Source organism: Ichthyophthirius multifiliis, assembly GCF_000220395.1.
Source record: "Ichthyophthirius multifiliis unplaced genomic scaffold scaff_1120509251348, whole genome shotgun sequence".
Taxonomy (NCBI): Eukaryota; Ciliophora; class Oligohymenophorea; order Hymenostomatida; genus Ichthyophthirius; species Ichthyophthirius multifiliis.
In genome coordinates this window covers 723-12,900 of record NW_004085961.1, presented here as the reverse complement: position 1 = coordinate 12,900, position 12,178 = coordinate 723, and the positions used below count along the sequence as shown (strand labels likewise).

The following is a 12,178-nucleotide window of genomic DNA, read 5'->3' as shown; positions in this document are numbered from 1 at the left end:
ACTTTTTTTTTTATTTTTGATTAGATTTCTTAAAAAAAAAAAACAGAATAAAAAAAATAAAAATTCAACAAATAATATAATACTTATACTGTAAATCATTAATTAAGACCACTCGCCTCAATTCCAAACTTTTTTGTTATCTCAAAGAATATAAATATGATAATTTTAATAAAAATCTAAATAATCTTTAGTAAATAAGGATTTAAAGTATTTTATTATAATATATTTATAAAATAATAATAATTTATTTTAAAAAAATAATGTTTTATATTAATTTTTTTAAAAAAATCGATTTAAATTAAAACTAAACTAAAAAAATGTAAACAAATTCCAAATAATTAATTTAATGTTCTAACTGCTAATAAAAATACACTAATAAATATATTATATTCATTTATAAGCATGTATGAAGTATAAATCAAAAAATTTTATTAAAGATATTTAATATTAATAAAAAAATACTTAAAAGTAAAAATATAATATTCATGTTTGTTAAATTTAAATATATGAAAAAAAAAAAAAAAAAAAAAGTATTATTAGAATATAACCTAACATGCCCATTTTGAGCAATCAACCATAAATAAAATACTTTGTTGAATAATAAAAAATAAAAGAAAAAGTATTTTAAAAATAACAAATATACTAAAAACCTTAATATTCTTAAATTAATAAAAAAAATAATATTGTTATTTAAAACCGTTAAAATTATAACTATATTTAAAGATAAAGAATATTTACTAATATTTCTCATTTTTAAAATTCTATGAATTATGATAATTCTAAAAAATTTAATGAAACATATTAGTTTTAGAAAATTTAAGAAGAAATATAAAATATAAGCATTTAAAACATTAATTATTCTGAAAATTCTCAATACAATGAGATTTTAGATAACGATATAAAAAATAATATTAATACATTCCATTCAGATGATGATAATGATGAAAAAGAATATAAAAATTATTATTTGTAGAAGGTTTAAGTTTATACAGATGAATATATAAATTAGCTTTTAGATTAAGGGATTCAACTTCCGGAATTGCCAGAACATGATTTTTGTAATAAAGGAGGATTAAATGAAAAACAAATAAATTCTTTAATTTAATTTAAGTATGATAAATGTATTCATTAGAATGTATTTGAACAAGATAGATGTTAGGTTTGTCTCGATTTGTTTTCTAATAAATAAAATATTTTATAACTTGATTGTAAACATATTTATCATAAAAAATGTATTAATTTATGGCTTTAAAAGAACTCTCATTGTCCAATATGTAAAAAATAGTAATGAATAATTTTCATAGAAAACATTATAAACATTTATATAAACATATAAATTTAACTTATAAATATAATTATTTTATAATAAAGTTGTATTTGAATTTTTTAAATAATATACATATATTTAAAAAAAAAAAAATAATAAAAATTTATTTAATAAAATTATGTGATTAATTATTGTTTTTTATTAATAAATTATTAATTTTATTTATTAAAACATATTTATGTTTTTATATTTATTATATTTATATATATAAAAAAAATGATTTCGGTATAATCTTTTAGTCATATATCATAAGCAAACTAATAAACAAATTTAAATATTTGTTTACCTTTAAAAGTACCAAAAGATTAGCATTAAAGCACTAAAAATCAAATTTTACAAAGCAATTCCTAATTAAATAAAAGATAATCTAAATCAAGTATTAAATTAATAAATATAAAAATAAATATATAAAAAAGCGTACCAATAATCAGATAATAAATGTATTGAGTAATATTTAGTAAATTAATAAAACAGTCTTTATAATTATTCTTTTAGTAATTAAAAATAAAATTTAAACGATTAAATTGGCCAATATATAATTTAAAAGACAATAACTTAATAACCAAATTATATACAAAAAAAAGTAAAATAAAAATAATGAGTATTGTTTATGTATTAAGATTAATATTTTAAAATTAGTAAATTTTTAACAATAATTATATTAATTTTAAATCACTTTCTTAATATAATACACCAATTAGAAGAGAATAATAAGTACGATTAAATATTATAATAAATATTTAATTTAATAAAGCAAAAATAAATTATAAAATAAACCTATGAAAATTAAAGAAATGAAATGAAATCAGACACTCTTAATAACTCTTATAGAATTTTTAATAAGACAGTTGAAAAAGGGACTTAATGTAATTTAGACGAAAAATAAGAAGAACATAAAATTTAGTTTTACAAAGAAACAACATATCCATACAAATATTAAAATTATTTTTGTGTAAATTTAAAACTAGTGACTAATATATAAATAATAAACAATTTAAGAAATAATCACTAAAATGATTAAAATGAAAATTAAAAATTATTAAATGATACATAAATTTAAATCTCAAATATTTTAAAATCTATAGACTCTTAACAGATTGAAGAATCTTTAAAACATATAATATTATTTAAACAATAATTAAAATAATAATAAATAAAACATTAAAATATACAATTGATTTATAAAAGTATTGATAATAGTATTTTGGATGGAAAAAAAAAATAAGCAATCATATAAAAGATTGAATAATAAGAAATTGACTATTTTGAAAAAATTTACAATTAAGGCATTTAATTAAATTATAAATTAAAACCAAAAAATGAGGCTTTTAAAATAATAAAGAAATATAATATTTAATAAACATAGTGGCATAAATATATTCTATTATCTACAAATTAATGAAAAAAAGAAAAAAAAGAGTAATTTAAGATATATGTGAGAATATTTTTATTTTTATAATTATTATTATTATTATTATTATTATTTATTATTATTATTATTAATATTATCATAATTTTTTTATTTTTATAATTACTATTAATTATACTTAAGTAAATAATTATTTAATTATCTTTTAATCTTATTAATTATTTTTTAATTAAATAATTATTATAATTATAAAAATTTTTATTTTATTTTTTAAAAAATTAAATAATATGAGTTAAAGAATTTTACCAAAAATATCAAATGCTTTTGGATTTTTAGGTATTTTTGTTGGTAGTTACTATGGATATTAAACCAGATTAGAATTTTAATATCCTAGTTAATAAATAATAATTGATTTGGCAGATGAATATTATTATAAAAATAATAAAATATAATTAGATAATGAGTAAATTAATATTTAAGATAAAATTTTGTTAACATAAATAAAGAAAAAATAAAAATAACAAAAAGATAAATAAAATTGATATTTTTTTAAAAACAATACAAAATATTTTAATGTTTATAATTTTTTTTATTATTTTATTTTATTGTATTTTTGATTTTTTTTATTTTTATTATTAAATAATAGATTTTTTTTGGTTTTTTATATATATTTTATAGGAATAATATAAAATAGAATAAATATACAATAAATATATATTTGTATTTAATGAAAAAAATAATGGAAATAATAAATTATTATATATTTAATAAGTTTTTTATCTCTTAAAAAATAATTTATATTGAAAAAAAAAAAAAAGATATAAATTTTTTCAAAAAATAATTAATATAAAAATAATAAATTAATATTAGATAAAAAGATAAATAAATTTAATACAAAATAATAATATAAATAATAAATAAAAATATATAAAAAGAAAAAAAAAAAAAAAAAAAAGTAAAGTAAAGAAAAGAAAAGAAAATGGCAACACGTAAAAATACATTTTATATTATTATTCGTTAATAATATTTAAAATGACATAAATAAAATAATATAAATAGAAGACAAAGTAAAATGGGTAGATATTTAAGGAGATGAAGAAGATTAATTAAAGACCCAATAACAAAATGTTCAAGCCAAATAAGAAAAAAAGGAACCAAAACCAGTATAACCATAATAATATTAATAAACATAAGAAGAAAATCAGGATAAATAATAATAACCACAAGCACCAGGATAAAAAAAGCAATTCTATAATAATAAAAAAAGGCCAATTCCATAGAAAAAAGTTATTTATTAACCAGAATTTTTAGAAAAAGCTACACACGGGATTTAAGCTTCAGTAAAACATATAAATATATTTTAAACTAATTTTTTATAAAGAAAAATATTTTCTAAATTGAAGATTCGGATGATGAAGTAGAAAAATCAGAATAATAATAAACATAAGAATAATAATAAGAAGAAGAAAAGCCTTAGGAATAATAATAAGAATAATAATAGGAATAACAATAATAAATTACTGAATAATAAAAAAAAAATGAAGGTATATTTTTATATTTAGTTTTAGTTTTTTTGTTATTTTATTATAAAGAATATAAAATATATATATAATTTTTAATATAAATAAAAAAAAAAGAAAAAAAAAAACTCTCAAAAAAAGAATTAAAATAATAATAATTATAAGAATTAGAAGAACTTTTAAAATAAAGTGGAGGTAAAAAATATAATAACAAAAAATAATTTATAAGTAATGATTTTAAAAAACAAAGTGGAATTAAAAGAAGAAGATAATGAATAATAAGGAGAAAAGAAAAAAAAGAAAAAAAATAAAAAGAAAGAAGAATAAATTGAATAATAATAAAACAAAAGTGAAAAAAAAGAATAAGAGCCAACTGAAAACACTTAAACATAATAGTAAGGGGAAGAATAATTAAATCCTTCTTAAGCTGCAGAAGCTGCTTTGAAAAAAAGATTAAATTAATAACAAAAAAAACAAAAAAATGTTGAAATTGAAAATGTAAAATAAGAAATTTTATTGAGATAATAAAAAGTTAAAAGAGCTTTAGGAAAAAAGAAAGAAGATCTTTGATAAAATTATAGAAATTATAGAAATAGAAAGCTAAAACAATAAAAATAAAAATAATTATTTAAAAATATTTTAAATATTTAAATTAATATTTTATTTAAACAAATTTATATATATTTTATTTTATTTGAATTTATTTATTTTATTTTATTTTATTTGAATTTATTTTATTATATTTCTGATTATTATCTTTAAAAAAATTTTTTTGATAATTATAGATAAATATCAAAATAATTAAAATTTTAATTAATTTATTTTTAATTAAGTAAAAATTACAATAAAATTAAAAAATTTTAATTATTTTTTATTTGGTATTATATTTTAAATATTTATAATTATTTATGTAAAAAGTATTTATAACTTATGATTGTCTTATATATTTTTTCTTTATCATAAAAAAAAAATGTTATAATATATTTTTTTTTAAATCATTAATGTTTAATTTAATTTTGTTTTCCTCTATAACTATATTATACAGAATTTTTTTATATAATTTTGCAATATACAACAATATACATTTATAAAAAAAAATTAAAAATAAAAAATATTAATTTATTATTTTAAAAAATTAAATTACATTTAAAAAAAAAAAACTATATGAACAAATAATATTAAATATTAGATTATATATAATATAAAAAATAAAATTAAAAATTATAAACAATTAATTAAAAAAATTAATAATATAATTTCTTAAAAATTTTTTTATATAAAAATTCATAAAACATAAGAGAAATATTAAAAATATATTTTTTTATTTTATTATTTTGTTAATGTAAAAAAAATTATAATTTAAAATAATATATATAAAAAAATTATAAAATATTAAAATAATAATTATTTTGATTTTCATTATGATTAATGATTATATTTTATTAATTAAAATAAAAATATTGAATTAGTTAAAAATAAATTTAATATAAAAATGAAAAAAATTAATTATAGTAAAAAAGTAAAATATTAATAAATAAATAATTATATAATTAATAAAAGTAAATTAAAAAAATTATAATTAAATTAAATATGTATAGAAAATATTTATTTCATAAAAATAAAAAATACAAAATAAATTATAATAAAAGTATTTGTTATTAAAATAAAAAATTAAATTAAATTAAATTAAATTAAATTAAATTAAATTAAATTAAATTAAATTAAATTAAATTAAATTAAATTCATATAATTTTTTTATTTAAACATCTTTTTAATAATAATATATTTTTATTATAATGTAAACATATTAAAAATATATAGATTTCTTTTATATTTTTTTTTTAAAAAAATATTAGTCATCAGTTTATTATTTTATTTATTAATAATAAATTCTATTAATTTATATATTTTTTAATATCTTATATTTAATTTAAACTTTTTATATAATTTTTTTTTAAACTTTTAATATATTTTTTTTTATTTTTGTTATTTAAGTTTATTAACTTTTCCTTATTTTAATTTATATAATCATATTTTTTAATTAAAATTAATTTTTTTTATACATTTTATTAATTTTATTGTTTTTTATATCAATTTTATTAAATAATTTTTATATGAAACTTTTTACTTCAAAATTTGCTTAAAATAGCCTTTACAATAAATAATATTTTATCTTAAGCAATTAAAAGTTTTAATTATTATATAATATTAATAATATTATTTATTTTTGATGAAATATTTATGCTTTTTCATAAATTAATTAATTGAAAAAATCTATATAATTTTTGTTATAAAAAAATAATATATTATAAACAATATATATAATATAAAATACGTTTTAATTATTTGATTATACTTTACGATATTTTTTGTATAGTTTAATAATTATTTTTTTATTTTTCATTAACTTTGTTTTATTGTGAATTTTTTTTTGTATATTTTCTCTTTTATTTTTATTTTGATATTGTTTTCTTTATATTTAAATTATTTAAGTTTTCAAATTCTTTTTTTATTGATAATTAATCTAAAATTAATTCGCTAATAGTATAATTTAATTAGCAAAAGGATTTATTAAATATTTTTGTTTGTGAATTTAAGAATTTATGTGCTATTATTTATAAAAAAATAATTAATATTATTATTTTAATTTTGTAAAAAAATAAATTCAAATATTATTTTTAGCATAAATAAGAAAAATATAATATAATTTTAGCTCAAATTACTTCGAAATATTCAGAATATATACTAGAACAAACATTGCAAAAATTATATCGTTTTTACATTGGAATTGGCTTTATTTTTAGAATAAAATTTAAAATATAACAAATTAAAAATTAAAAGTATTCAAATATATTAAAATTAAAATTTTTATATTTAATAAAATTACAATTAATATTTATCTTTTAATTTTGTCTTTTACTTCTTATTATTTATTTTTTTCATAAAGAATTTTTTTTTCATTTTTTTAATAGTGAATTTTATCCATTTAAGCTACAAAAAAAGGTAAATATGGTTTAAAATCGAACATCATTAAAGGTATTTATGAAACAAATGTATCCAAATAAGAACTATTCAAAATACATAAATTTATAATAAAAAAATATTAATAAAAAAAATTACTTAAAAAAATATGAATAATCAATTGATACATCTATATTAAAATAGCAATCATTTGATAAAGAAGTTATTTTAAATAAGTTTATAAGTTTATTTTAAGGTTCTATGTATTTCTTAATTTCCATACATTTTTAAGTTTGCTTTTATTATATATTATTTAAGAATTATTTATTTTATGTAATAATTGCTGTTTTTTATTCATTATTTGGCTTATTTTTTGATCCTTTTGGCCTTCCTTTTTTTTGATAAGTTTTAATTTTTGCATATTTATTTTTTTATTAATTATTTTTTGAAAATTTTTGAAATTTTTTTACTATAAATATTTTTAATTTAATTTATAATAAAATATATAATTATATTAAAAAATAACATAAACACATATAACTATAAAAACAACATTTTTTAACTTAGAATATTATATTTTTTTGCTAATTTTTTTATTCTTTAAAATTTATAATTTATATATTATTTTATTAAAATATCTTTATATTCTATCAATATTATTCTTTCAATAAAGGTTTACTTTGAATTTAATTATTTATTATTAAAGAATCAATATTCAATATATTAAATCCTACTGTAATTCCTAAAATTAAAGAAAGACATACATAACCATTCATTGTCATTAAAAGCATCATTACAATAACATCTGATAATGAATAAAAAAAGTGAAAAATACTTAAATAAATTCTATGTTTTAATAAAGGTTTTTATAAAAAATCGCACTAAATTTATTATTTTTAAAATATTTCTATAATATGGCTTTTTATTTTAGGTAAAAATATATGTAATAATCCATAAACAAAACAAAAAAAGCAACCTAAAATAAAAAAAAAATAGTCTCCTTTCTATGTATAAAATCTGTATTTAAATATTAAAATTAATTGGTTTTAATTTTTATTATAAAAAAATAATTATTTTTTTATTTTACTATTTAAATAAAAATCTGCAAGTTTCATCAAAATAAAGAAACATGTGCATTGGCATATCCATATCCATATCCATATGAACTTTTTAAGTACTTTAATTTACAAAGGTAGTTGGATTCTATTGATTAGTTGAAAAACTCATATTATTTTTTAATATATATGATATATTATTATGTTTGATAAAAAATATAAAAATTAACTTACTTTAATAAAAAATTATATATATTATTAATATATATAGTTCTAAATTTATTAGATAAAACAAATATATTAAGATATTAATATACCTATAAAAAATATATATATGTAAAAAAAATTTTAAAAATTAAATTTATTATATAGGAAAATAATAATTGTAAAATTTTAAAATATAATTTATTTAAAAGTGAAATAATTAATTATAACAAAAATAATTTATAAAGATGAAATTAATTATAAATTATGTTATATAAATAAAAAAAATATATATATAAATATATAAATATTTATATATATTTAAATTTTATATATTTTTTTATATATATATTTAGATATTTATTTTAATAGTTTTTTTTAAAATTTTTATTATTAATAAATCAATACATATTTTATAAATATTTCATATCATCGGCATAATTGATATACCTTTAATATTCGAAACAGTTTTATAATTTATATGGGTTTTGTTTTTTTCAGATTATTATTTTGCAATATTATCAAAGCCTTCTTTGAATAATTATTTTTTTGCTTTTCTAGCTTATTTGAATAATTTTAATTATTCTTTTCTTTATTTTTTTTCATCTTCTGTTTCATTTTTATTTATTTTTTTGGAAAGTTCTTTAGCTTTTAATTTTAAAGGATCATCTTCAAGATCTTCTTATTTATTTTCTTTCGTAATTCTACCTTCTTCTTTATTTTCTTCATTTTTCTTATCTTCTTTATTTTTTTTTCTTTTTTTTCATCCTCATCTTTTTCATATTCTTTTTCTTCAATGACTTAAACATCAGTTTACTTATATTATCTTTTTTTTTTATTTGGTTCTTCTATTACATTCAAATTTTCATGTACTTTGCTTCTTGAAAATTCTTTTGTTGCAATTGTTATATCTAATGTATATTCAGGAAGTGGTCTATGATAATTTTCTTCTGGTTCTATTTCTTCTCCGTTTTCTTGTCTTTTTATATAATTTTAAAGAGCAATATCTTATTCGAAAGTTAATCTTGGCACTAATTTTCTGGTTAAAATTTCTTCTTTATTTACAAAATTTTGAAATGGTTATAATCTTTCTTTTTATTTTTCCTCAAATTCGACTATTTTTACTCTATTTTTTTTATCGTCTTTTTTTTCTCTTAAACTCATTTCTTATAAATGTTAGTCTAATATGCTTTCTAATTAATTGCCTTTTATGCATTTTTATTAATGTTTTTCATCATTTTCATCATCGTTCCAATCTGAATCATTTAAGCCTTTTTGTTCTTTATCTAAATCTTCTTACCAATCTTCTTCTTTTTCATCTTTATTTTTTTATTTCTCTTGATTTTATTATTTTGCTTTTTTTTCAGGGTTCCTTTGTTATTCTTTTTATTAATCACAAATAATCATTTGCCCATTTTCATCTATTGTAAAATTAACTTTTTTAGCTTTTTTTTTCTTTTCTTTCTTTTTATTTTTTTCTTCTTCCTCTTATTAATCTACAATGATGGCCTTTTCCCCTTCTTAAGCTTTCATAACAAAATCATCTTCTAATTGTTCATAGGCATCATCATCTTCATCATAATTTAAAGCTTCGAAAACTTCTCTTTATTCTTGAGTCATTTCATCATAATCATAATCAATATCTTCTTTTAATTTTGGAGCAAATTTATAATCAGCATATAAAACAGCTTCTAGAACGCCTGAGTTTTAGCTATCTATTTAAATAATTTATATATTTATTTTTTATTTTTTTTACTTGATTATACAAAATGTTTGGAATAATCATAGCCATCATTTAATGGAAGTCCATATTCATTTAATTTTTTTAATTTAACACTTTTTGAAAGAACTAATTTTTCATATTTTGGTATTATATTTTATTCTGTTACTTTTTTTTAATATTCTGATTACTATTTTTATTTTTTTATATTTATAAATATTTTTATTTTTTATTTTTTTATTTTTCTAAATTTTATAAGTAATTTTTAATTTTTTACAAAAGTAAATTCAGGAAAATCTTTACATTATAAATCTGGAAAAGCTTATTCTTCTTTTTTTTATATTTCTTCTTCATCTTCTTCTTATTCTCTTTCATCTTCTTCATCAAAAATTTAATTTTCATCGAATTCTTCATCTTCTGTATTATAGCTTTCTTCAATCTCTTCTAATTCTTCTACTTCATATTCATATTAATCATCTTAATTTTACTATTATTTGTTTTTTAATTAGTCTATCCATAACTAATTTGTACCTAATTTCTCACGAATTTCAGGAGGAATCCAAAATTTTGAATTTTATTCTTATTTTTTTTATTTGAATTTTCCTTAATCTTAATCTGTAAATGAACTAAGTAAACTTGAAAACTTCTTTTATTCTTCTTCTGTTAATATTTCCATATTTGGCATTTATGTTAGTTCAAAAACTCTATCAGTTTCTACATTTTAGCCTGATTATGCTTATTTTTAGTAAAAAGGATCATCGTTATCACGATGTGTTAATTTGAATGTTATTGCTTTATTTTTATCTATAAATGCATCTTTTTTTCCCATTTATTTATTATTATTATTATTTTAGTTTTATACTTTATTTGTTTTAATTATTGTTTTATATAATAAAATTTATAATTTTTTTTTATAAGAATAAATTTACTTTATGTATAAAAATATAAAACTAATAAATGTATTAATTTTATAAAATGTAATTGCATATTATTAATTTATATAAAAAAAATATGAAATTTAAAATATAAATTTCAATTATCAATTAATTTACATTTAATATTATTTTAGTTATTTTATAAATCCTTCATTAGGTTAAACTATTTTTCTTTTAGCTTTTAAATACTCAAAACTTTAATCATAATTCCATTTAAATTTTCTCATTAAATAAGCAATAACCACACTAGCACTTCTGGACATTCCAGCAAAACAATGTACTAAAACATTAGTTTTTTATAATTATTATTCAAGAAAAACAAAACATTCATCAAAGTAAGGTTTTAATTAAAAACTTGCAATATCATCAGCAGCTATTATTTTTTAAAGAATTTTATTTTCATCGTATTTTAAATCTGTATGTTCGGCTACTGTTAATACAGAATAAATACTAAAAGTATTTTTATCTTTTATCTATTCAGCTGCCCATATATTTCCTATATATAAACATCCTTTTGTTTTATCGTTTTCATTTAATTATAAGACAATATTTATATCATCTTTATCGTAATTTCCGATCATATTTATTTGATAAATAAATTAATTAATATATATTAACAATTAAATTAATATTTTTAAATATTTTTTATCTAATTAATGTAAAAAATTAAATATTTTATCATATTATATAAAATACAATATTTAATTAAGATATAATATCTTTATTATTAACAAATAAATTGGATTTAAAAAAAAATAATAATATATGAATAAATATATATATATATATATATTTATATATATATAAATATATATATTTTTATAATATATATAATTTTTTCTATTATTTTTAATAATATAAATAAATATTTTTTTTTATATTTCACAATTATTTGAATTATAAATTTAATTTTTTTTTTATTTTAATTTAGTATTTTATTTTTACTTTTAATTCAATAAATTTTATCTAAAAATTTACATTTCTTTAATATATATAATATAAAATTACTTTTATTAGTTTTATTTTAATCAAAATAATTTTTTACTATATTTATTAATTTTTTTTTTTTATAAGAATATATTATATA

General features: G+C 14.3%; 2 protein-coding genes across 2 annotated transcripts, besides 31 other annotated features; one reads left to right on the top strand and one right to left on the bottom strand. All coding sequences in view use genetic code 6, as the record gives it.

The window, feature by feature from the left end:
• Positions 1 to 217: 217 nt before the first annotated feature.
• Positions 218 to 262: a microsatellite.
• Positions 224 to 274: a microsatellite.
• Positions 275 to 2,769: 2,495 nt separating this feature from the next.
• Positions 2,770 to 2,872: a microsatellite.
• Positions 2,873 to 3,281: 409 nt separating this feature from the next.
• Positions 3,282 to 3,333: a microsatellite.
• Positions 3,334 to 3,529: 196 nt separating this feature from the next.
• Positions 3,530 to 3,628: a microsatellite.
• Positions 3,530 to 3,630: a microsatellite.
• Positions 3,532 to 3,628: a microsatellite.
• Positions 3,627 to 3,676: a microsatellite.
• A 64-nt stretch (positions 3,677 to 3,740) lies between these two features.
• IMG5_186530 (hypothetical protein) lies at positions 3,741 to 4,661 on the top strand (the record flags this gene model as incomplete). The annotated part of the gene is made up of 3 exons (XM_004027225.1): positions 3,741 to 4,240; positions 4,334 to 4,411; positions 4,467 to 4,661. Exons 1-3 carry the CDS (start codon positions 4,106 to 4,108, stop codon positions 4,659 to 4,661), a joined length of 408 nt encoding a protein of 135 aa, XP_004027274.1. The 5' UTR covers positions 3,741 to 4,105.
• Positions 4,171 to 4,208: a microsatellite.
• Positions 4,501 to 4,544: a microsatellite.
• Positions 4,503 to 4,537: a microsatellite.
• Positions 4,662 to 4,888: 227 nt separating the features above from the next.
• Positions 4,889 to 4,961: a microsatellite.
• Positions 4,898 to 4,961: a microsatellite.
• Positions 4,901 to 4,955: a microsatellite.
• A 726-nt stretch (positions 4,962 to 5,687) lies between the features above and the next one.
• Positions 5,688 to 5,748: a microsatellite.
• A 13-nt stretch (positions 5,749 to 5,761) lies between these two features.
• Positions 5,762 to 5,800: a microsatellite.
• An 84-nt stretch (positions 5,801 to 5,884) lies between these two features.
• Positions 5,885 to 5,959: a microsatellite.
• Positions 5,960 to 6,145: 186 nt separating this feature from the next.
• Positions 6,146 to 6,196: a microsatellite.
• A 55-nt stretch (positions 6,197 to 6,251) lies between these two features.
• Positions 6,252 to 6,328: a microsatellite.
• A 176-nt stretch (positions 6,329 to 6,504) lies between these two features.
• Positions 6,505 to 6,548: a microsatellite.
• A 91-nt stretch (positions 6,549 to 6,639) lies between these two features.
• Positions 6,640 to 6,697: a microsatellite.
• A 609-nt stretch (positions 6,698 to 7,306) lies between these two features.
• Positions 7,307 to 7,354: a microsatellite.
• A 122-nt stretch (positions 7,355 to 7,476) lies between these two features.
• Positions 7,477 to 7,519: a microsatellite.
• Positions 7,520 to 8,762: 1,243 nt separating this feature from the next.
• Positions 8,763 to 8,815: a microsatellite.
• Positions 8,816 to 9,112: 297 nt separating this feature from the next.
• Positions 9,113 to 9,180: a microsatellite.
• Positions 9,153 to 9,187: a microsatellite.
• Positions 9,188 to 9,749: 562 nt separating this feature from the next.
• Positions 9,750 to 9,789: a microsatellite.
• Positions 9,790 to 9,881: 92 nt separating this feature from the next.
• Positions 9,882 to 9,917: a microsatellite.
• Positions 9,918 to 10,052: 135 nt separating this feature from the next.
• On the bottom strand, positions 10,053 to 10,985 carry IMG5_186520 (hypothetical protein; the record flags this gene model as incomplete). The annotated part of the gene is made up of 2 exons (XM_004027224.1): positions 10,053 to 10,346; positions 10,434 to 10,985. 2 exons carry the CDS (start codon positions 10,983 to 10,985, stop codon positions 10,053 to 10,055), a joined length of 846 nt encoding a protein of 281 aa, XP_004027273.1.
• An 863-nt stretch (positions 10,986 to 11,848) lies between these two features.
• Positions 11,849 to 11,908: a microsatellite.
• Positions 11,852 to 11,908: a microsatellite.
• Positions 11,865 to 11,924: a microsatellite.
• Positions 11,925 to 12,178: the final 254 nt, after the last annotated feature.